Source organism: Borostomias antarcticus (assembly GCF_949987555.1).
Source record: "Borostomias antarcticus genome assembly, chromosome: 1".
Lineage (NCBI taxonomy): Eukaryota > Metazoa > Chordata > Actinopteri > Stomiiformes > Stomiidae > Borostomias > Borostomias antarcticus.
In genome coordinates this window covers 20005945-20031473 of record NC_140234.1, presented here as the reverse complement: position 1 = coordinate 20031473, position 25529 = coordinate 20005945, and the positions used below count along the sequence as shown (strand labels likewise).

At 45.6% G+C, this 25529-nt stretch overlaps 3 protein-coding genes across 3 annotated transcripts in view; all 3 read right to left on the bottom strand.

The window, feature by feature from the left end:
• Positions 1–4556, bottom strand: part of dhx34 (DEAH (Asp-Glu-Ala-His) box polypeptide 34) — an 8738-nt gene extending 4182 nt beyond the window's left edge. Inside the window, exons 1-7 of the mRNA XM_084440191.1 lie at positions 3712–4556; positions 3296–3607; positions 2838–3092; positions 2573–2675; positions 2091–2308; positions 1724–1898; positions 1314–1507 (exon numbers count right to left, since the gene is read on the bottom strand). Of these exons, the coding sequence (XP_084296317.1) occupies positions 1314–1507; positions 1724–1898; positions 2091–2308; positions 2573–2675; positions 2838–3092; positions 3296–3607; positions 3712–4419 (1965 nt within the window). The 5' untranslated portion in view covers positions 4420–4556. The remainder of the gene's footprint in view (positions 1–1313; positions 1508–1723; positions 1899–2090; positions 2309–2572; positions 2676–2837; positions 3093–3295; positions 3608–3711) is intronic.
• A 1047-nt stretch (positions 4557–5603) lies between these two features.
• On the bottom strand, positions 5604–7233 carry LOC311316454 (phospholipase A1 member A-like; the record flags this gene model as incomplete). The annotated part of the gene is made up of 5 exons (XM_084447310.1): positions 5604–5701; positions 5832–5975; positions 6107–6214; positions 6541–6649; positions 6796–7233. 5 exons carry the CDS (start codon positions 7231–7233, stop codon positions 5604–5606), a joined length of 897 nt encoding a protein of 298 aa, XP_084303436.1.
• A 1307-nt stretch (positions 7234–8540) lies between these two features.
• Positions 8541–24599, bottom strand: st14a (ST14 transmembrane serine protease matriptase a; the record flags this gene model as incomplete). The annotated part of the gene is made up of 19 exons (XM_084447197.1): positions 8541–8699; positions 8865–9001; positions 9194–9465; positions 10023–10206; positions 10349–10471; positions 10578–10691; positions 10794–10901; positions 11032–11136; positions 11238–11371; positions 11488–11597; positions 11716–11819; positions 11999–12141; positions 12522–12773; positions 12831–12909; positions 13062–13240; positions 13471–13541; positions 13646–13776; positions 15598–15757; positions 24555–24599. 19 exons carry the CDS (start codon positions 24597–24599, stop codon positions 8541–8543), a joined length of 2610 nt encoding a protein of 869 aa, XP_084303323.1.
• Positions 24600–25529: the final 930 nt, after the last annotated feature.

Genomic DNA, 25529 nt, shown 5'->3' with positions numbered 1-25529 from the left:
CCTCATTCACGACATACCCGTAATGTTTTTGATTGATGGAAATCATTTTCAGCTGATTCCATGCTGTCCTTCGTTCGGACGTTCATGGCATGCTAATGCTAGCGCAATCGAACTGAATTGGCTAGCGTTCAAAGAAAACTCACTTAAACACTCCACAGTGCACCCAAATCAAATCACATATGAGGACAGTCTGTCGGGGGCTCATTTGAGTTTTTATACCATAATTTAGTTGAACCCATTTGTTTGTTCAGACCTATATGGCTCTCTCTGTAAATAGGGAGGCAGAGCGATACGTAACTAGCCAGCACTATTGTCTTCACAACAACAATGAACAGAAGAGTGGACTATTCTCTTACCATCAACACAACAAGTTGCACTGGTCACATTCGAAAGATATATATCTGACTTTGATGAGGAGTTATCTGACAATCCTTACTTGTTTGGAGTGTTGAAAGCTCAATGAGATAACTTTTTTATGGCTCAATATTCAACTTTACTTGCTATTAGTTTATGAATAGCTGAGCAAAATAATTTTCGGGACATGAGACTGCATGAGACCCTGTGAATGTATTGAATTTCGGTGTACTGGCTAGTACACTGGCGGGAAATCTTGTGGTGGAAACGGAAGTGACACGTTTTGCGTGTCACAATATCAGCAAGACAACAAACACTTCGCCCCACGAAACGAAATCTACATGCACATAAAAGAAATAAGACCAGTATTTACCTGCATTGAAGCCATCCTTCCAGAAAGTAGCTACAATCTTACAATCCAGTCTGCGCCATGCGCGTTTTTTGTCATTTTTTCCCATCGTGACGGCGAGTGAGTGGGGGATTGTGGTTTTTAAAACGCAGTGCCGATTTTATCACGACCAGAGAGGCTGCCAAAGTGCCGAGCTTTAAGTGAGTTTTCTTTGAATGCTAGCCAATTAAATTTGATCGTGCTAGCATGAGCATGCCATGAATGCCTGAATCAGGGGGCATGATGGCATCAGCTGAAAATGAACTCCATCAATCGACAACGTTATGGGTAAGTCGTAAATGAGACTCGATGTCCAAAATTCTGAACTAACCCTTTAAGACTATCCCATGGAGTATCCCATGGACCTGTTTGCACACCAGATGGATACATTGAATAGGGTGGAGGGGGGAGTGGAGGTCCCAGTGTCAGTGAGGCAGGGGGCTTGTTACCACAAGGGAACAAAGCATAATGGGTGGGGGACAGCATGTTTTCATATGCACTTGTTTCATAAAGCATGCCTATGTTTGTAGGAAACTTGTTCCATGTGCAAATGTCTCCTTCCTCCACTGACCTGCACCCAGGCATTGAAGGTGTTGAGCAGAGTGAAGGGGTCTCCCTGGTTGCTGAGCAGGGGCTGACGGGCGGTGGCACAGTCCGGGTTGTGCTGGGCACTGCGCAGGAACGGGGACTGGACACTGAGGGCTGCTGCCACCGTCAACACAGGCTCCACCAGGTTAAACACAGAGCCCAGAACCAGCATCTTCCCTGATCACCACACACACACACACACGTACACATCCGCACACACACACACACACGGACACACACACACACACACACACACACACACGCACACACACACACACACACACACACACACACACACATACACACATACACACATACACACACACAGGTCAGAGGGCACAGTTCAGGGGTCACAATCAGAGTCCATTCTACCACATTGTCAGGGGACCCTACCTATGACCACATCCACAGGCAGCTGTGCCAGCAGGCTGCCAATAGAGGTGAGGTCCCCGCGGGTGTCCAGCGCCCCCTGCTCCTTCAGATAGGTCACTGCAGTCTGGATGCTGGACACGGGAGGAGGGTCGATGAACTTAAAAGACAGCGGGTCCCCCAGGTTCATACTCTTCATCTGCGAAGACAGAGAAAATGTTCAAGACATCATGTCCTTATTTTCTCTACATAGTTTATGCACATTCCGGAAATAACTGAATCCCATCTATATATGACTGTATCTATTCCCAGCTGACCAATGAACATGAACTCCATACAGGACCGATTAGTCTGCTGTGGGATTTTGAACTGTCCATCCTCTGGCTGGTACCTGGAGGACCAGAGAGTCCAGAGCCACCCGGTGGATTTCAGGGACCGGGTAGGGGGCGAAGGCGTCGTAGTCGGACTCGGCGTAGAGGCGGTAGCACACCCCAGGCCCCGTCCTCCCAGCACGGCCCTTCCTCTGCTCAGAGCTGGCCCGGCTGATCCAGAACTCCTGCAGGCGCTGCATCTTAGCCTTGGGGTCGAAACTCATCTCCTTCACCTTCCCTGAAGGAGCGCACAACAGCGTCATCAATAACACTCTCTGTTCTCGCTCAAGGAAGGTACGCAGTAGGAAGCGTCAGAAAAGTCACACGAGGCTCGTGAGAGTGAAAGGGAGCCCTTCAATAGAAGCCTCTACTCTGGCTCCCGATGCTGTAGTAGTTGAGGATAGATTGTGAAATTATGAAGTCTCTGACACTTGATCTCACTGATCATAACTGCTCTAACCATGTTCTAACAATCGTTACCAGTCATTTTCTGGCCGCTTACCTGAATCCACAACGAAGCGCACGCCATCGATAGTGACTGAGGTCTCTGCGATGTTGGTGGAGATGATGCACTTCCTCACCCCCGGAGGGGAAATGTCAAACACCTACAGGGTAATGAGAAGTCTGAGTTTAGACGCCCCTGGGAGAGGTGCTTGATTGCGCTTGCTACGTTTCGTATCGAATTGCAATGGGGAAAATCCCTATAGGAATCAGCCGAATAGCGTAGTGCGGTCCGAGACTTGGTCACCGCTGGCGATATCCAGTACCTTGTCCTGCTGGACCAGGGAGAGGGTGCTGTGCAGGGGTAGGACTATCCAGCGGGATGTGTGCGTGGCGTAGACCTGGCAGGCCTCCTGGACGGTGGAGATCTCAGCCACCCCGCTGAGGAAGAGCAGCAGGTCGCCCCGCTCCTCCGGTGGGTAGCGCTGGTCGATGCCCTGCAGCACGCGCAGGTAGGGCCGCGGGTCCAGCTTCTCTGAGCGAGAGACCTGCTCCTCCTGGGGAATGGGCTGGTAGATCACCTGGGCGGGGACAGAGGGAGCGGTCCAGACGCCGTAGACACCAAGACACTCTCTGCGCTCCCTTTGGGCTCTCCGACTATAGTTAGACTTAACATTTATAGCCGAACTCGAACTACAAAAACACGCAGCTTAACAGATAATAACCATAACCTGAAAAAAGTAACAATGTAAGCTGATGTGTATTGTTGTGCATATCTACTCACCTGTATGGGGAAAAGCCTGCCAGGCACTTGCAGCACAGGAGCACTGTTGAAGTAGTTGGAGAAGAGTTTGATGTTGATGGTGGCTGACATGAGGACCAGGCGCAGGTCAGGACGCGTGGACAGAAGTGAGCGCAGGACCCCAAGGAGGAAGTCACAGTGGAGATGCCTCTCGTGGACCTCATCTACGATCAGAACCTGGTACTGAGCCAGAACCCCATCTTGCTGGATCTGGCGGAGCAGCAGACCCTCTGTCAGGAAGAGCAGCTTGGTAGCTGCCGTGCGGGTGGTCTCAAAGCGGATCTGGTACCCCACCTGGATATCACAAATGCATGTTCTGTCTGCCACAAAGAGGATCATCTATGAACAACTCAATAAGGTTTCATATGAGTCAGCCTTGTTGTGTGAAATAGGCTTACCTTGGAGCCATACTGGTTGAGACTCTCAAAGCTGACCCTCTTGGCAAGGGATATACAGGCAATGCGGCGAGGCTGAGTGCAGGCTACGTTACTGAAGCCAGAGGAGATGAGGTACTGGGGCACCTGGGTGGATTTCCCACAGCCCGTGTCCCCTGCCACCACCACCACTGAGTTGGTACGAACCAGCTCCACAATCCGGTCCCTGTACTGGAAGATGGGCAGATTTTTCTGCTCCCGACGCAGTTTGGCCAGCTTCCCAAAGCTCTGTCTCTGGCTGAAGTCCAAGAAGTGGAGGAGGGCAAGGCGACAGTCAGCTATCTCCTGAGACCCTGGCCCTGAGGAGCCTGGTCTGTGTCTGTGGTCAGACTTCCCAAGCCGCTCCTCTACATCTCTGGTGCATACAGACACATTGATCCGATAACGGGCATCATATTCCTTAGGAAGACCCAGATCTACCCCTCCACTGCCTGACTTTGCCATATCTTTCCCCTCTTCCTGATTATCTTTTCTGCTGCCCCTGCTCCCTGACATGTCTTTCTTTGTCTTGAACCTCTGGAAGCGATCAAAGAAGGCCCAGAACTCCTTGTGCTCGGGGCTGCCTGTCTGAATGTAGTCATGTTGACGGAAAAAGACTTCATTCAGCTGGGCACGGCACTGTGGGCTATCCCAGTCCCAGCTCCGACTGTCCCTCCTCCTATCTGAATCCATTGGTAGCCTACTCTCCAAGCTAGCGGCAAATAACGTTACTCACAAATCAGTATTCACTGAATAAGGACGTTGATACGTTCGCATGGGAGAACCGTTCTCACTAGCCAGTTAAAACCGCATTCAAAAACAACTTTCAAGTCTTTCTTCCTACCATCGAACACGTTTGTGTGTCACAAACAAGGTTCTAATATGGACGCGATAGTACTATGGAAAATGCAGCGGAACATAAATATGGAAGGACAACTTCCGGTCCATCACAAATGAGGTCCGTCAAAATATAACGCTAATGTATCATGTTCCGCAAGTCAGGGCCTTTAGTGAACTGAATCTGAATGAGCTCCCATTCCACATCAATTTTATTTATAACATTTCAACAAACTGAAAACACCAAATAATAATAATAATAATAACAACAATAACATCATCATCATCATCATCATCATCATGTTCTCCTTCTTCTTCTTCTTCTCCTTCTTCTTCTTCTTCTTCTTCTTCTTCTTCTTCTTCTCATTCTTCATCATCATCATCTGCCCCATTCATTTGTCCTTAATGGATACTGGATTTTTTTTTTTTAGTTCAACTTCTACTCTCTGGTTTTCAACTGCCAACACACTCTCTGCCCTGTAAACTTGCCTGTAAGATAAATTATGCATTAAACATAGAATGACATTTACAAGATCAATTTGTTGAGTGCACACTATTTGAGCCTGATGATTTGTATTCTTTACCCCTTAAATCTAGGAAGTTGAATGAGCAGGAGATAATTAATACAAATTTTTCTTTTCCTCCATTGAAAGTAGAGAAGACGTTGAGAATAGAATTCAAGTGACAATGTTTTGAAGTCGTCTGTATGGTCCACTGAAACCATGAACTGGTACATCTGATGTGGCCGAAACTCCATAATCGATGGACTACACAAAGAAAACAGTGTTACCTCAAGGTTATCCCAAGATGCCAAATCTGTATCAACTCAAGAAGTAAATACTTTTACCCTGACACCAACATGTAGGATGTTTTGTTGTTGTCTCCCTTTAGCTGAATATATAATTGTGCTTTCAATGAGCTGTTTCCTTCTAAATGCAGCTCCAATAGAAATGGAGTAACTAAAAGGGACACATGACAGAACATGATTTAAATATCTTGCTGCTTGATGTGACATTATTCAACTATATCACAAAAATGTCCTAACCACAGAACGGAGGCGTTGCAGTGATGTTCAGGAGGGCAGTCACATGCTGGAAGGGCACAGGCCGCTCTACAGGCAACCAGCTGATATCATAACCTTTGGGAGAGAACATCCTGATGATTAAATGTCACATCGGTCATTCATACTGTATGCAGTATTTGTTTACCATTCCTTGGATGTGTAAATGAATGAGATTTTCCACCCAGCCGTGGGCAGACACTGAGACCAGGGAGGAGGCAGTGTGTGCAGAGGGCCCGCTGGAAGTCCTCCAGACCCCTGCAGGGGAGAGCCACGAGAGGGCATGCAGCCTGGATGGAGCTGGTGAAGACCTCGAAGGCACGCTGATGGCTGCAGAGCAAGTATTGCTCCCCTGTAAGCAATAAAACAAAGCCCCTTCAATTTAAAGTTCCTTATATACTAAATGTGTATATAATATAGTATTATATACTATTGTGTATAGTATATTTTGACAATGTGTTTTCTTCTACCTCACATACTCACTTTCCATGAGACCTATAGGGCAACCAGGAAGTTGATATCCTTGACCAATGTAGAAATCCACATGGGCGACTGCTTTGGAGAATCCCAGGGCAGCTATAGGTTCATTGGCTGAGGACATAGAAGGTAATGAGCTGACTTTGGGTTTACACTAGACTCGTGAGCCAGTCTCTAAACACTAGATATCTCCAAAGTCTGGCACTGCGAGACTACAGTAGGATTATTAGTAAAAGTGTCTTTAGAAAAGATCTCTCACCATTGAAGTTAGAGTGAATCACATCCACGTACTGCGCATCAGTGTAATCCAAAGTGAAACTTTTATCTGCTTCTGAAAATACTGGTGCAAATGGATCCAGACCTGTGGCAAATAAAGACATTCTGTTATTAAGAATTTGTTTCATCATATGTGGGTGTAACCAAAGATTTGACCTCAATACCAGTGATCCTTCCTATGGTTCCATGCAGATATCTTCCAGCAACACCAGCCACATGGGCTCCCACACCGAATCCAATCAAGTGGAACATTTCAGGAGAAGACCCCTTGTCCTGGAAAAGGAGACAGGCTTTACAAAAAAAAGCATCTTCATTTCAGCATGCAGTATCTCTTCATGTAAAGAGAGAACAGACAAACGTCTCTTCCCCCGCCCCAGAGGTGCTGTGAAACGTTAACACACCAGTAGTGCCTGAATGACCTGTGCCAGTCTCTTGCCAATCTGACTGGCCCCATCTGTGATCTCCTGCTCTGGTGCTGCCAGCCAGTCTAGCGCCAGAATGTTGCTCGGCCCAAGGGCCAGCAGCTCCCCTGCCATAATCCCCACCCAGCGGGGCTGCCTCCTGAGTGGCCTCCTGCCTGGCACCATCACCACTGTGGGGATGTCGGGTCTCCAAGGCAGGCCTGGAAGGTCTGCTGGGACCTCGTAGGGAGATCCACAGGGTCCCTGCCCTGCCGTGAAGCTCAGCAGCCTCAGCTCCGGTGAGGAGGGGCTGGTGGAGTGGAACTCAGGACAGGGGGCATGGACACCTGTAGCAGCGCCAGGCAGAAGTCGGAGACAGAAGACGAGCAGCCACCGAGTCCACACCAGGCTCCAGTCTGCAGGTTCCAGTCCCAAAGGTCTCCCATCCCTCTCCATCACAACATAATGGAATCTCTCTTCTCTGCCTGTAGCCTTATGTCCTCCCACTCTCATAAACCTTCATGGAGGGAGAGACTTCAGGCATTTGTAATTCAAATATCTTTATTTGAATAGATTAGTGTAGCAGTGGTTCTTTGGACCAAGGCTTGTGTGATGAGTAGCCCTGCCTGTGACTGGTGTAGCAGTAGTGGTTAGGATTTCCATGATAAACATCAGCGGTTTGATCCCCACCAGTCTTACATTAGTGTGAATAGAATTATATGATTCGCAACTGCAAGGTTTTCTGAATTATGAGGTTTACATCTCATGACATCTGTAGAAATAGGCATCCATGACAACGTTTTGTCTTATTTTATTTCAAGAAATCTTACATACATAATTACATGGATTTCATTAAAATTGTACATTCTCCCAATTTCGGTTTATCTGAATCTGATTTGATATTAGTGCAGAAAGTTTTGTCACATGAACATATGATACACACACACATACATATATATATATTTCTAGTGAAGCTTTACTGTATATTGTTGAGTTTTACATAAATGCAATCCCTGAAGAGAAATACAGTGTATACTGTAGTCCAAGAAAAACAACCATGAAAGTTGACATTTTAAAAGGCACATTCTTCATTCCTTTCAAGTCAGAGTGCTTTGTATTTGTATGACTAACATGTGAACATAATATTGTGACAAGGCTTAGAAACAGTACCAAACCGTAGGAGGTAGCAGAGCTTGAGCTCTCAGTCTATTTGCAATCCTTTATGAAATTCACAATTAAAGGTGCAAAAGGACAAGTAGAAGAGGGAGTCCAATTTGATATTTAGGCTAGTTTTAAAATAATAGTTAAAAGGTTATCTGATGGAAAAAATAGGAGGATGTCTTGTTGTGCATTTCATCCCCTGATTATCTTATATGCTGTAACAATTTTCCACAAAATCCTATAAAATGTACTTCTAAAAACAGTAGTGTGCCTCTTGGAAATGGCAAATTGCTTAAGAAAGATAGCTAAAACACATAAAAACAATTTATTTACATTTTAAAAACATACCAAAAACCAGCAACCCCCCCCCTTCATAAAAATACATAAGTTGCTTGTCATGCAAATGCAGTTCCAAGGAACCCAGTGTCATAGTCCATAGTACAGGCAGGTGAATGGATGTGTGTGAATTTGAGGCCTGACCTCAGAACTGGTCAAACTGTTCAATAGCTAAAGGTAGATGGGTCCTCAAACAAACAGACAGTCTGTACAGTATGTCACCCGATGTCCTCGTCATTTCTCACTGGTGGATCATTTCTTCTGCTTTACAAGCCGGTCTTTTCCGTGATCCAGCCTCGGAACTTGGTGATTGTGGAGTAGATACCCGGCTTGTTCCTGCGGGCGCAGCCGTCCCCCCAGCTCACCACTCCAGCCAGGAACATACGATTCCCGTCAGGGCTGGACAGGGGGCCGCCAGAATCACCCTAAAGGACATGGAGAAAAGAAGAAAGAGAGAGAGAGAGAGAGTGTGTTAGCTTATATGTGCAGAATGCAATAGGAGGCCAGCGGGTCCAGGAGAGAGAGGTGCAGTGAGGAGTGTTGAGGTCAGGAGTGTTGAGGTCGGGTGTGTTGACGTTCGGGTGTGTTACCTGGCAGGCGTCCACTCCGCCCCTCAGCACCCCGGCGCAGAGCATGCGGGAGGTGATCTGTCCGCCCATCAGACTGTTGCACACTGTGCTGTTGATGATGCGGACCTGGGCCTTCTGGAGCACCCGTGCACCGAATCCTGGAATACGCACGCGCACACACACACACACACCATATTCCAAAAATGACACATTGCCAATATCATCAGGTGTCATCATTTTATATCCATGTGCAGTGTTTCCATACACTGGTACTACGCCTCAAGATCGTAACGTCAACAGCTAGACGTACTGTAGACCGCGCTGGTATACGACGGCTGAGCGTGACTCACCCCCCTCTCGCGTGGAGCCCCAGCCAGTGATCCACACAGAGCTGCCGGAGGGGAAGACGCGCTGGGCAGAGGGCAGGCAGATGGGCCTGATGTAGTCGCTGTAGGCCACAGGGCTGTCCAGCTCCATCAGGGCGATGTCGTTGTCAAACGTGAATGAGTTGTAATAGGGGTGGGAGATGACCCGCTTCAGGCTCCTCTTCACCACGTTCTTCCCCTTAGTCCCCTGATTGTGAAGTCCTAGATAGGCCTCCCAGGTGCCCGGCTGAGAGTATCTGGGTAGAGTATACGCACGCACGCGCACACACACATGCACGCGCGCACACACACACACACAGACACACAGAGACGCAGACACAGAGACACAGAGACACAGAGACACAGACACAGAGGTTTGTTCACACTCAGTGAAGCTCGAAGTGAAGAGATGCTTTGACAGAGTATAAGCAGAGCACAAAGTACACAGGGCGCAACTCGAGCACAGACAACCACAGAGCAGGCAGATAAGGTACGACAACAACAGAGCAGGCAGGTCAGCGTTAGCTGGATAAGGTACGACAACAACAGATACCTGCGCAGAAGTGATATGACAACCGCCGGCAGTTTGGGGTGCGGGGTTGGTACAAGACATTGTGTGTACCCGCTCAACCGGCATTAAACTGATATTAAACAATCAAACTTCATACAGATGTTTGAGATTTTATGGACAAGATTGATTGTTGTTACAGGGTGAGATCTACCAAAGCCGTCACAAGTAAATCCGACTGTAGTTAGAGAGGCGGGGATTGCGAGCGAACGGATGAAGTGGACGGAGAGCGTGCGGCTACTGTACTTGATCTTGACGTCGTCCTGCACGCAGTGAGCGGCGGTGACCAGCCAGCGTTCGCTGATGATGGACGCCCCACACACATGGGCGGAGTTCTTGATGTGGAGGCTGACCTGCCAGGGAAACTCGCCCTCCTCCGCCTCCTGACCACCCACGATGCGAGACGTCTTGAACATGCTCCTCCCACAGTCTGGCCGACAGATAAGCTATCGTTACACGTCGTTTTAGGAGCGGTACACTATTACACAGATCGATCTCCTCCCGCCGATTGTCCCCAGAAAGTATTTGACCTGTGAGCTAACGTAAGATGTTGAGGAGAGAGAGTGTCGTACCACAGGTGGCCTCGTCAGACCCGTCCTCGCAGTCCTTAACGCCGTCACACTCTGGGTTCACCTTGCTGATGCACATGCTGTTCTTGCATTTGTAGGTCAGCTCTGTGCACCTCTCATTGGTCGCTGGGTGGAACAGGAGAGAACGGAACGTGAGCAACCGGCACCCATGCAGACTGGCTAAACCAGCTTGGAGTCACGTACCACACCCACAAAAAAAACGGTTTCTCACTTCTCCCACAATCCAGTTCGTCGGAGCCGTCCCCGCAGTCGTCCCTGCCGTCGCAACGTTTCTTCTCCGACACGCACTTCTCGTTGCGACAGGTCATCTGCCCAGACGCGCACCCTGGGGGGGAAAGATCATGAGCGAACAGCAGGAGAAGACATTGGGCTCCTCCGTCGGCGCCGGCGTCTTCAGACGCTCATCTCAACAGACGGGCATTCTTACCGCAGCCCTTCTCGTCTGTGTTGTCTCCGCAGTCGTTGACGCCGTCGCACTGCCAGAACTTGGGCTTGCAGAGGCTGTTCTTACACTGGATTTGAGACGACTGGCACTCTGCGCACGCACACACACACGCACACACACACACACAGACAAATACGTAACCAACACAACGGAGATCCCGCCCGGCCCACAGGGGAGGAGGAATGTGTGCGGCGTGTGAACCGCTAGCACCACTACTCACTGCAGGACATCTCGTCGCTCATGTCCCCGCAGTCGTTCCAGCCGTCGCAGCGGAGGTCGTTTTTGATGCATCGCTTGTTCTTGCACTGGAACTGCTTGGGACAGGCTGCGGAGGCAGGGGACAGAGAGGGTCGGACGTCCGTGAGCTCAGACTCAGCCGGTCAGGGGCGGTGAAAGACGAGAGAGAGCCCTTTTATCTTCACTTACGGTCTTTGGATGCGAAGGCCTCGAACTTGGCGGAGAAGCCCCGGTCCACGTAGGAGCGGTCGGAGTAAAACAGCACGGACATCTGGTTCGTTTCGCTGGTGACCACGACGTCGGACATCTTCTCTCCGCACATCCTGTGGTACACGCACGCAAAACGCAGACACACACGTCAATCTATCATCCTGGTATTCATGCACCTGGGTATATGGAAACGCAAGAGGGTCGGCCGAGGGGGGGGGGGGGGACTCACCTCTCTCTGTTGATCTCCACATAGTCCTTCCTACACTCTTTCTCATCCTGCCCTGGCTCAGACAGGAGGAACTTGGTGAAAGTCACCTTCACCATTTTACCAGCTGGGACCTGCAGGGAGGACAAGCACATCAACTGTCAACAACCGCCGAGTCCTCAAATACCAGCGGGGCTCAATGCCGATTGGCTGCACGGCTCGCGGAATAAAAGCGCGTTATTGGTGCATCACCTGGATGCTCCATTCACAGTAGGTGTTAGGTGGGTAGTAATTGGGGTGGTTCGGAGACATGAAGGTGCCCGTCTCTCCTGCCAGTTGACCACCACATGAAAGTTCTAGGATCATAAAACAAATAACGCGTTAAACATGAGCATGCATCACGAGCGCGCATCATGTAAAAAAAACAATGTCGAACATCGCAGGATGGAGTGTATTGGGCGAGTGTGATGTGAAGAGGAGGAGTGATCAGGTGTGAGGTGAAGGTCAGTGGGTCCGGGGGTGTGTTAGGCCCTACCGCTGCTGTGCTGCGGAACCTGTGAGACGTAGGCCCGGAGGCCGGGGTAGTTCCTGTCCTCGTTGGTCACCAGAGTCACCAGCATGACGTTGCGAGAGGAGAGGAAGGTCAAAGGCTCACTGGGAGAGTAGTACCCACAGATCCTGTCCAAAGAGTGAGGATGCGACATGTTAGTGGATAAATATCACTGTGTATATTCTCCAATATGGTGGGTTTGGATTTAGAATGATTAATATTAGTTTAGCTGTAACTCATGTGACCAGCAGAGGGCCTTGAACACAAGGGAACCTCCTTTTGAATCCACAACCTCAGATTAATTGTAAACATAATCTATTCATCCATACAGTAGATACGTGTTCAGGATTTCATAACCTTATGACACACACAGGTCTGTAAAAGAGAAACTAAACTGAATGAATACTGAAAAAAATAAAAATAGAGCAGAATGCAGGAGTTACTCATCAACCGGGGGCGGTGGCCTCCCCACCAGCAGCCGGTAGGCAGGGCCAAAGTGCATACTCACTCGTCCATGACACGGCTCTCGATGGCCACCAGCGAATCATAGATTTTGACAAAATCGTGCTTGCAGTTTTCCTCCAGGTTGAAGGTGTCAAAGTCCAGCTTGATGACGTAGCCGGGGTCGGCCCTCAGCTGCCACTGGATGTAGGTGTTGGGGGTGTACGGGGTGTCCGGGAAGCCCGGGGACTCGATCATCCCGATGTGATTGGCACTGGCGTGCTGTGTGTACCTGTAAGAGCCTAAGGGAACGGGGATGCTCATTCACATGGTGCCTGGGAGGAATCGGACATGGAGGATATCACGTCGTCTCTACGGCGCCGCGTCTAAACTGACCGCGACGAAGGAAGAGGACTTACTCTTGAAGGATGTTGTGAACATGCGGGAGTCCAGTGCTGCAAAACAAAAGACACACAAACACAGATCAGATTATTTTCATACATAAATGTATGAAAAATGCATTATCATCATTAGAATGCCAAGCAGAACAGGGGAGGACAGACAGAGCTATGGTACAAAGCCGGGCGGTAGCGGTCTCTCTCCTAACCTGCGGACACCACGTCGTCGAAGAACAGAGCGTTGCCGGGCCTGTTGTTCATGGCCGCTGAAGAACGCTGATCCTTCTCCACTATCTTGTCCATGGAAGACATGGCTTTGTCAACAGCTGCCTGCTGGCTCACAGGCACGTTGAACTCAGACAGGTAGTAGGCTATCACACTGCCTTCACTGGGAGGAGGAGAGGGGGATTCGGTCACTGTACCAGTATGGATTGCCTATACTGTACAATTCATACAATATGGTGTATATATACACAAATAAAAGAGGGTGGAACATGTGCCAGTGCTGTTTATTCAGTAGGCTAATAAGTACAGTTGATAGGATGAGAATGTTGCACAAGGGTAAAAAAACAAGGTGATCACCAGCTACCGATCCCTTGCCTACACCACCTGTCATACCTGAAGGCTTGCACGGTGGAGCCAACGTAATATTTGGTCAGCTGGGGCACCTTGGAGTAGATCACTTTAAGCTGGAAAATAAACAAAAAAATGAATGAAGCCAAAAGACGAGTTGTTGACGTACACAGGGATTTCAAACTGTCACTGTTCATGCATGTTATAGGAGCTGGCTCACCTGAGCAATGACCTGTCCAGCCAGGGCTTTGAACTCAGAGCTGTTGGACTGCTCATAGGCGTTCTCGAACACCTGGTTAGTGATCCTCATAGAACCACTGTACATCTTCTTAATCCGCACGTCTTGACGGTCTACATGGAGGAAGGCATCACATATACATTAGAGGTCAGCTATGAACCAGGGATTACTAGACGTAGTTTGACCATCAGCACCACACTGAATATAATAACTTTCAATACTTAGATATGTCATCCTGTGGGAATAAGACATAATGCGATGCATGTCTATTAATTCCTAAACTAGAAATAGTGCTCAGAGAGCACAGACCTCCGCCCTGAATGCATTTCCTGGCTCTGTGCACGCCAAAATTAAATGGGTTCTAAATTGGCCCATGCTACACCCCTCCACCGAGCTTCATGAAAAGTCATCTGGTAGTTCTTGCGTAATCCTGGTCCAGAACCTGAATGATGGTGAACAGCCAGCCCGGCCGTGTTTGGGCGGCACATGGACCTGCCCGTGAATCGGATGTGCTCCAAAATGTAATAGGTTCTAGGTTGGCCCATGCTACACCCTTCCACCGAGTTTCATAAAGGGGTGGAAGGGTGCAGGGGAGCCCCGGTAGCTCACCGGGTAAGGCGCGCCCCATATGAAGGCTAGTCCTTCGCGCGGCGGACCTCGGGTCCTGTGCCGCATGTCCTCCCTTCTCTCTCTCCCACGTTTCCTGTCTCTCTCAAACTGTCCTGTCCCATTAAAGCTGAAAAGCCTTTATATCTTAAAAAATAAAAATCTGTGCAGTCGTTTTTGTGTAATCCTGCTAACAGACGTACTGTACATACAGACTGATGGACACACACCACCGAAATTAATTAATAAAGTTAAGTTTGCATTTAAGGTTAAAGTTCTATTGTCACTTTACTCTTCCTAGAGAGATGGGCTCAGATAGGGGAGTCGTGTCCACTCTCTTGTATTTGTAAAAAGTTAATCTGACCGGTTACCCTAGACTCTCAAGATAAAAAAAAATTCCCCCACAGTAAAATAATAATTACTGTTAAATTAATTTCTAGCAACCACTCGAACAGACATCAATGAGTAGAGCCACAGTTAACTTGTGTGGTCTCAGAATTGTATCCAATCTATTTTAAACATTTAGTTCTATTTGTGGTCTGTCTGCCATGAACCTGAAACATATTAACCATAATTTCACTGATTGTTCCAGGATGGAGCTAGCTGCAGTTTTTCTACAGGGTCTCATTGGACTACAGTGGAGGTCGATGGGGCATTAATGTGTTGGAAGAACTATGATAAATGTGCTTTTCCAAGACGGGAAGCACAAGGTGTCATCTTACCAGTCTCTGTATGCCTTCCTGTGAAATGTATCACAATCCCAATATTTGTAGGTGTTTGGCATGACTTGCACATACTGAGAGAGCATACTGAGACTGGTAAGATTAACGCACCACTATAAATGATTAAAGGTATTAACACTCCCTATAAGCTATTACAGGCATTCAACTATTTCAATGGCATTAATACATAGCTCCCTAAAAACTATGAAAGGCATTTGGCTATTTCAATAGCATTAACAAATATGTAAAGCAGTAATTACAGGACAATATGACCGATAAGCCAAATAAGACAGATAAGACAAATTGCGACAATAGCCTGGCACGGCTCTGGAGTGGCACGGCCTAGTGCATTGTGGGAATAACTTGGTCACAGCAATAGCCTAGCACAGCTTTGGGGGGAGACCATAAGGAATAACAAGACTACAATTGACCCACAAGACTACATTTGAAAATTATTATTGGTTAAAACCGGAACGTTTACTGAAATGTTGAATAACGTGCATTGTCCCCATAACAATAAGTGCATTGCCCCCACAACAATAAACTCAGTAAAGTAAGTATAAAGATTGATTGGATTAGGGGAGAGTGGAATGGAAGGTCACTCACAGTGGAAATGCCAGACCAGCAAGCCAGTCATGAGTGCAATAACAGCAGCGAAGATCACCACACCGATCACCGCGCCCACCTTCCCTGGACCCTTCTTCTTCTCCAGCTTCTTGGAGTCCGATGCTGGCAGGAAGTGTTCAGTGGTGTCCCAATCCATGGCCTGTGGGAGACATGGAGGAAAGTCACTAACACTCTGTGCATCAAAATTGGTCTTACACAGCAGTGACACACAACATTATCAAAACATTACAAAAAACATTTTTTGAAAACAATTCTATAACTAGAATTTCGGACTAATAACAAAACTACACTGCACTCAGGCGAGGTGCCAACTTGCGCCTTATATGGTCTTTCCATAGCATGGGTACCAGGCAGTGGCGTCTGATGGGTCCTGGCACTCTCTCCTCACCGCGCAGATATAGGCAAACGTGATTTAGGATAGGCCTACAAACGGAGATGTAGGTTTTTGCAAAAGAACCCCTCAAATATGTTGTAGCCTATACAGTTTAATCGGGAATAATATTCTTAAATCGGATCTGTAGCCTAACCATTGAACAACAGTCTAGGAACTGGTTTGTTCGTGTGCGAGTCAATGGTCAAAAATCAAAATAGGAACTGGACATGGAGTTTGGATTACTGGAAAAAATGAAAAGAGTGACTTTATACCAGGAAGATCTGAGGTGAACTGAGTAATAGCCTACGGCAAGCCTTATCTAGACCTATAGAGCGCTGCGCTCGCGGGATGCACTCTGGGACGAAGTTGGGTGAACAGATAGACTTGGACCTTGTTTACACGTAGCCGGGGATCTGGGAAAACTGTGATATTTATCTGCGTTTGTACCTGTTGTTTACATGTAAAAGGAGGTTTTAACCCACTGAAAACTAATGTTTTAAAAACTCCGGCCCAAGTGGAGATTTAGGAAAACTCCTAAAAAAAGGTTTTTTCGTTTGCATGTAAACAGAGGAAGACGAAGATTTACATCATGTATGCAACAGAAAATGCATTGCGTCAGGTGTGCGACCTTTGTTTACAGTGTGTTTGCTCCTCTGACGTTCTCTAATAATCATGGATGCTAAAGCGATGTTCTTTTTTTGTTAGTGCAAAGTCTGTTGGTGTGTTTGCATTTGCAAATACAACTGCTTTATTATGATAACGTGTCTTCGTGCTTCTCATTACACTGCCGCCTACAGGCGTAGAGTGCTCTTGGTGGCGTATTTATGCGAGTGGCGGCATATTTATTCGTGTTCGTGTGCACGATTTTATTTTTTAAAACGGAGAGGGGGAAATATATACATTTATGTAAAAACCTGTGTATGTGTAAACAAAGCCTTAATTTTGTCCTCTTGGTAATAGCTGATTTCACTCAAAACCCATGAAAGAATAAAACAAAAAATGCAGCAACACAAAGTAGATAAGATGGTTGGGAAGCAAGGGGAATTCTTACATCTCTCACAACATAGCCTACATAAATAAATAATGAGGTGAACAGTAGCCTAGGAATATTGTTATCACAGTGGCGGGGATTTAGATTGAATAATTAGATATTGAAATAAAAGTAAGCCATCTTTTTGGATTCGTCACAAAAAAAAAGATTATTTTAAAAGCAGGGTGTGCGCACCAGACGTGGAACACAAACGGGAATGGAAATTTGTTAGTGACGGATGGCTGGACAGCTCCATTTTAAACATTCTAGACTCTAGCCAAGAACCAGGCCAGGTCCAGCCTGGCTTATGTGCGTGGCTGGTATGTTTCTGTTCAGGTCTGGTAGGACGGAAGCTAATCATCATTATTTTTCGAGGTAGTTTAGATAATCGTAATTATTTTTAGAGGTAGTTTAGAGGATTTCCGACCAGATGGGGCGCTGTCCGCTATGCGGAGTTGTATGGCAGTTGAAGAAGACTACCTCGAAAAATAATGACGATGCCACAAAAACCGGCTAAAAAGATCACATAACGGTAGCGCCGAGCTTTCAAAACCCATCGTTTGTTACAATAGGCGTTTCTGCTTTGGTGAGTGGCTTTGACATGTTTATTTGACACTTTTAAATATGAGCATCAAGCGCCGCCAACTAGGCGACTATTTAAAAGTCAATTTCCTATGTTGGTAGAAAGGACTGTGGTAGCAGATGCTACGTCATCAGCGCACTCATAGTTCCTGAGAAAGGCTAGGGATAAATGCAGAGAAATCAACAGCGGCATATTTTGAAAAATGAAGCAGGCCAAGCAAAGCATTGTGTGGGAAAAGAACGTACAAGAAGCCACTTCCAAATATTGTGATGCCGTCTACACGTACAACACGACGACAACAGCAATGCTCTATCACTTAAAGGGCAATGCTCGTTTTTGACAACCTGGACCTTATTTACGACATATTATAAGAAGTTTGACTCACCGAGATCACTTTTGTGTAGTTCGGAGGCCGGTAGAAGAAATTTTAAATCCAGCGCGAGCCAGTATATCCATGTAATGACGGTGATCGGGGCACCGAGAATGCAGTTTCTCAAAATCCATTTTCGGCCGCTAAACTGTTGTTTTCATCAATCAGATTGAATGAATCGACAGTTGAGATTCCTCAACGCGAGCCATTGTTGTGGTTTTCAAATACGGGGTCTTTAGCCTCTGTAATATGATCTTTACACGCCTTTCCCCACTTGCTCCAGCACGCATGCGCACAGGCCAGCGCGCAGACTGGCTATTCTCCGGCTCACATTCTCTGCGCTACGATCGGATTGTTGCTGACGAATGACGACGACAATATTCTCGGCACCAACAACGATCGTAGCGCCAAAGTGATCTCGGTGAGTCAAACTTCTTATAATATGTCGTAAATAAGGTCCAGGTTGTCAAAAACGAGCATTGCCCTTTAAAGAATGTTCACTCGGATAAGTTGGCTCTCCTCATTTCACCTGCAGCAAACCCACCATTGGCTCAGAGTTTGTGAGGAGCTGTGACATGCAGCAGGCAGAAAAAAATAACCCAGTCTGTCCGTAGGAAGCGTTGATTAAGAAAAATAAACGCTTTTGGTACTGTTTGGAAATTTTGTCATTTCAATTACAATTAATCGATTGAGCTTTAACATTACCAATGAGCGATTCAGGGACATGGTTACAATTTGCAAACCTAGTTTCAATTAAACAGGAGCAACACAACAAGATAATTCACTTCTAAGTAGAACTGCTTTCTGAGAGAGAGAGAGAGAGAGAGAGAGAGAGAGAGAGAGAGAGAGAGAGAGAGAGAGAGAGAGGAGAGAGAGAGGTGGTGGTGGTGTGGGTGGAGTCCAGTTTCAGCATCTAAAATCTTGTCAAACCTGCTGTGAACAAACCAGTGGAGGTCTAGAATAGTGACTAAGTACATGATGACACATACCGATAAGACGACAGCCTCCAGTACATTCAGAAATAGGATAGTAAGATAGCTGCAACTAGGACTTCTACTAGGACTTCTACTTCTCCACTATATAGTATTGTAAACCCTTTAAACGAAAAAGGTTGCATTTCCTGACCCAAAAAAATACTTGGCATTAATCATAACACTGCCTTACAGTCAACAAGATCACACCCTGAAAGCGACACTGACCCAGAACGCACCCTGCCAAGAAATGTGTTGATTCAGACTCAGGCTAACAAAAGTTTTATTCTACCAAGATAATTCTCCATCTCATCTGTTGAGAAGGAAAGGTGTCTTTTCTTAAGAGGATTCTATGGAATTCTACCATTTCTGACTAGCCTTGCCAAGACTGTTTATCATACTGTAAGCCTAAAGAATGAATGGGCACGAGTTTCACAGTAAGACTGGAGAGGTCAACAAAATTGTCAATCAGTCAGAAAGAATGTACTTTCTATATGAACTTTACAACTAGTCGTCAGATCCATCTAACCCCCTCAGATATTACTGTACTCAGAGAAGTCGTTTGCTATGCATTATATCTGTCACCGTGCTGTGTAATAATGATCATGTGATGCTTCACTGTTTTCTCCACAGTGGAGATTTGTTCCAGTCAACATGTCAGGACAGGGTAGTGGAATCTAACGCAACACTGTGTTGTGGTTCTCTGATTGGTTAATTACACACTCCCATTTCCGATGACTCAGAGGAGGTGCACTCACCTGTTCACCTCAATGTGTCAATCATTGCAATGTGTGCACCCTCTTCATATGGACAAAGTATTGATCTCTATTGAGCTCTTTGACTGGTAATAACAACAGTAAAACAACGGCTCTATCAAGTCAGCATCTTTCAAAAGTATAGAAAGTATAGCAATTGTCAGGGAAAGACAGTGACACAAGCAGACATACTCAGGTGCCACTTTATTACGTACACCTGCATGTATGCAAGTATGTATGTATGTATGCAAGTATGTTTATATATGTTTGAGTATTATACTCAAATGAGTTATTATACATATGTCTATACAAATTGTTTGTATGTACGTTTGTACTGTATGTATGCATGTATGTACAGTATGCATATGTATGAATCCAACGTCTACGCATATTGGCCCTCATTTACTAAGCGATCGTAACAGAAAACTGGGCGTACGGTCATTTCCACGCCAAATTCAAAATCTATCAATTTGGACTTGAGCGGAGACTGCGACCAAATCTCACATCAAGTCTCAGACGTGTACGCTTGAGAATTGTCATGAGACTGATTCTGACTGGCATCTAAGCACAGCCACATAAGCCTATTGATCACTTCAAAATATGTAGCCTACTTTATGGCAAAATCATAGTTCTTCTATCATCATAGTTCTTCTATGTGTCATACATTCCTAACATAAATGGGTATTTTCCAATTGTTTGTAAGTAATGGGTTAAATAGGTTTTTGGTGTAAGAGTAATCTCGCTTTCATTTTGAGCCTATACAGTAGATGCAACCTTACAAGTCTTAAAATGAAAGTGAAATGAATGTCCAATCAATCAATGTACTGATGACAATTATTAGCAATCAAAATTAACAAATGAAAAGCAATGGGTAGGCTTCAGTCACTTAGGCTATTTAAAGCAATACATAGCGTTTTCTCAAAACTGCGCCACCACAGGCTCTGCGAGTAAGTGCACTATCGTAAAGTTATCAGATTGTCTTTTTCTTTTTCTGGCTTCCTCCGTGATGTTTCGCTTTGGTTTTCTCACCTCCGCCATGATATCATTGAGCTAAAAAATACATGATATCCATAGACGCCGGAATAGTTAGCTACTACTGTGTTGTTTAAGCACAACGTTGCGCATGCGCACACGACTGAATGCTGCGTCCCGGGGGCGCAAGTTTTAAAAGGTAATAAATGTCAATGTATTATCTTTCTGAGTAGACTGTTTGGACGATTCAGCTTACTTTTAGTAAATCTAATTGGAGAATTAGCACCAGACATGTTTGTAAAGATCCAAATATCGCGATGTATTGCTTTAAATAAGAGCTTTGACAGTCATATCGGTAATGCCATGCTCTAGAAGACCTATGCACATCCTATCATTCAGCCGAGGTGAGAGGAGTGGCGAGGTTGGCTATTAACCCGACGCGCACCAGTTTCTATAGGCCTGGTTGAAATAGGATATATGACATTCACACAGCTGTTAGCTCTAATGAGATTTTGTTACTTTGTCATTTATAGTCACAATAATACATTTTTCTGTATGGACGGTAAAATAATGTATTATTATTAGTAGTAGTAGTATTAGTAGTATCCCCTCCCTACCCCAACCCCTGCCTCTATCTGGGCCCAGGCACATTCACACACACACAGACATAGACCAGTGTTTGCCATGTCTCTCCTATGATGTTTTTAGCCTCTCTTACTCTGAAAATGTAATTTAATGTAATCTATTGCTTTATAAATGTTCTTAGCCGTTAGACAAACATACTCCAGGAGCTTGCTCGATCACCTTGTTGAGAGGGGTCAGAGAAGAATTTTTACTGCTCACTTTTCTAGCCCTCGGGTGATACTGTTTTTTTGCTTCCCTTTGGAATATGTAGGGGTGGGTCGTATGCCCACCTCCCTTGTTCTCTGTAAAGCGCATTGTGTTGCCTGTGTGTATGAAATGTGTATACAAATAAAGCTTTGATTGATTGATTTGATTATAAATCCTCAAATTGACAGAAATGTGCAATGGTTTTTGGGTAGGCTACACAATTAAATAAGGAAGCTGCCCAGCTTGCACGCTGTCTGGTTGTGTAAATAATAAAATTGTAAAATGCAAGATGGTTTTCTGGAATCTTTCAGGTGTGAAGAGTGAAGAGTTGTTTTTGGACAAGAGTCAGAGAAACGTCCTTGTTTTTGCTGTATTTCGTATCTCCATGCCGTAAACTACAGGGGCGAGGCCAGAATATGTTGGGGTGTGATATTTAAATGACAATTGTTTTCATCCGCCACATTTATCAACGACCAATCATTCGTACAATGGGGTTGGCGGCATACAAATGTTTGATAGATCACACGTGGACACTGTCGTACCATAATTTCTGTGCTCGGATCTGCACTCCTTTGATAAATGAGAGCCTAATTTAATAATTAATAATTTAGTAATTTAACGATCTATTATGTATATTATCTATCAATTCTATTCTATCCCACTGCTGAAACCCCAAATTTCCCCCACAGGGATTATTCAAGTATATATTATCTTATCATGGACGCAAATAGCTCCAAACAGCGAATCATGTGGCTACAACTTAATAAATTGAAAGCATGTACTGTAGACATGGTGAAGAGGTTTAAGTTGTTGTTCGACTGCCCATCTTTCGCCGCAGGCTCAAAACTCACCTCTTCAATAAGTATTACCAGGATCCTTCCTCTTAAGTATCTATTTTATTTTTAGTTTGCTACTCTTGCACCATTGGTTCTCAAGGATATACTTACTTTCTTCCTCTTTAACTTCCTACTGTACCTTAAATGCATTTACCGTAGGTTACTTGGGATCAAAGTGTCTTCTAAATGATGTAATGTAATGTAACATTAGAATTGGCAAGACATGTCATCTCTCCTGCAATTTTCACACACTACAGTCTCTAAAGTTTACAGAGAATAGTGTGATAAACAAACAAACAAACAAAAATCCAGTGAGCGGCAGTTCTGTGGGTGAAAACTTGCTAATGAGGTCAGAGGAGAATTCAAGCTAACAGAAAGGGGACAAATGCTTCAAACAGCTGTTTACAACAGTGTTGTGCAGAAGGGCTCCTTATTGAATCATGCCATGACGAATTCAGGCTGTTCTGGAGATAAAAGGGGGTCCTACCTGGTACTAGATAGGTGTACTTAATAAAGTGGACACTTGAGTGTATGAGATATTTTTTATAATAGCAATACCATGAGGAGTGTGTATGGGCTGGGCAAAATGTAGGTCCATAGCAGACAAATTAAGGGTGTATTCACACAGACACTAGTTAGTGCGCACCAAACGAGCTTTGGGCCAGAGAGTGTGAACACAGCAATCTCACTCAGGTGCGCACCAAAACAGCCGCACCGAGACCCTCCTGAAGGGGTGGTCTCGGAGCGGCTTCAACCGAATTCTTGTGCGCACCAGTTATGGTGTGAAAGCACGCGACCTCGGACCGACGCAACTACCTTGTGCACATTATAAATTCGTTATTCACAGGAGTTTTTCATGACGCTCTTGCACCCGCCCCCAGAAAGGTATTGACCAATGACAGCACTGAGCCTTTTCATGTGACTTGTGGTGCTGCATTTAGACGAGAGTAAAGAAAGTGCTGTGTGAAAGCGAACCAGTAGCTGAGAAATGAAACAATCACTTTCGCTTTTGGTTTCGCTTTCTGTAGGCTTCAGTCATAACCACCAAAAATGACTTGCAAGGAGGAAACATCTTTAAACTAGAAATTGTGCTCAGGGTACAGACCTCTGCCCTTAATGCAAATTTGTGACTCTGTGCACGCCAAAATTGAATGGGTTCTAAATTGGCCCATGCTACACCCCTCCACCGAGTTTCATGAAAAGCAGTCTGGTAGTTTTTGCGTAATCCTAGCTAGTCCAAAAGATGAATGGAGGTGATCGGCCGTCCAGGCCATGTTTGGTCAGCTCGTGGACCTGCCCCGTGATTCGCTGGGGAGGAGGTAAAAATGACTGGAGGTGAATGGATAGCTGTGTTTGGCCAGGTCTGTGGGGCCCCCCTCGGGTCACTCTGGGCTCTCCCCCGCACACCCCAGTCCAAACCCTGTGTCTAGCACCCTCAAACAAGTAGCTGGCTTCGTTCTAAATTTTGTTTTAATTTTCTGTAATCCTAGTCCGAAGAATGACGTGAATGGGTGGCTTTATTTGGCTGGCTCTGTGGCGCCCCCGTCGGGTAGGTGCAGACAAACACACGCATGGTGCTAACAGACAAATACAGGCACGCACACACATGCACGCCACCGAAAACATGTCCTCTCGTCCTGCGCTGTCGCTGGGGCGGAGGTGAAAAACAGAAATCAAGAAGGAGAGTGGGAAAATGTCCCTCCGCCTGTTCTTGTGGCAGCATCGAATAAGGGCTCTGGAATAACTCAACTACTGCAGGGTGACTAGGCTAGGCCTACTTGTTTTTAGTGAAAACTAGAGATTCAGCCCCTGACATGTAGGCTATAGAACAACTGATGGCACTGATTTCGCATCATCAATGACCACTTTTCGTTATTCAAGATGCAGTCCCAAAATAATTGAAATTAAAGACGTTTTTAGTCATATGATGAGGGATTGTGTTGACTGTCTCATAAACGGCATGGTAGTCATAAAAACAAAAATCTACAGTGCTGCTCTTGCAAATTTCCTGATACACCACACACCTAAGCAAAAGGAGCTTGAGCAAACTATGACGGAGACCCCAATTAAATATGTCTAAATAATTAGAACAATCCCTGCAAAGTTGATTAGCCTACATTAGAGGAAAATGCATTGAGAAGGAAAGACAGAGAGGGCACATTGGTTGATAGGCTACATCATACAAATTGAACTGAATTAATTTATCATAGGCTACCTGTGACTGTGGCGTGTATCGCATTCCGCTGTCCATGTAATCCATGGTTTTAAAAAATAAAAAAAAGTATTTTCCACTCCTACTGTTTTTTGGTGCCTCTGTTGTTGGTTTCAATAATGAGCTGAATTCCAAGGTGAGTGTAGGCCTCTCGTCAGTGGGATCCCGCTGTTTGTTGACGACAGCGAGTCAAACACAACGCACTAAATTGGCACAATCTCAACACTACTAGGCCTACTCCAGCAAACTCAAACAGTTGGAATCTACAAAATCGTTTAAGTAAATGAAATGTTCTTAATCTAGTGAATATTCCCCTGAAGTATTCCTAAATTGTCCTATCACACTAAAAGACAGGTCGACTACCTGTGCAAAGTTTTCCGGGGAGACTCAGGTTACGGCGGGCGTGTCTGTTTGAGCGATACTAGTGATACTCACCTGCGACTTCCTGTATAGGGGTGGGGTGGGAGGCTATTGGGCTATTGGGACTTCTTGCGCTAAGTCTACTGCTTTTTCAACCAGAAATATTTTTTTAAACGAATGTAGATCTCAGTACACTTTAAAAGCAGTATTTAAAAAAACAGAGATTAAATGACCTGGGAATCTAAATCATTGGCTAATAGGCCTTTTTGGCGTTTCCTAGTGGTGATATGTAGCCTAGATGAGTCACTTGTCAGTGGGATATTTCTAATGCCTGCTCTGTGACGCTCAAGTGTGAGCCACTGGTTTCTGTTGCGGGATTTGGACATTTTGTAATTCTGGATTTTCCTTTCGTCTGTTTTAGACACGAAACTAAGTAGAGCAAATTAAGGTCCGGAATTATCTGTGCTTCTTCGAACACCACAAAGTAGGAGAATACTTAGCTGTAATAGTGGAAAGAGAAAAAACACCTTCAAAGTGCTTCCTACATCCTACAACATCATAAAATACATGATGATATAGCACCTGAATTTCAATCACAGGACAAACCAGAAATGGTGC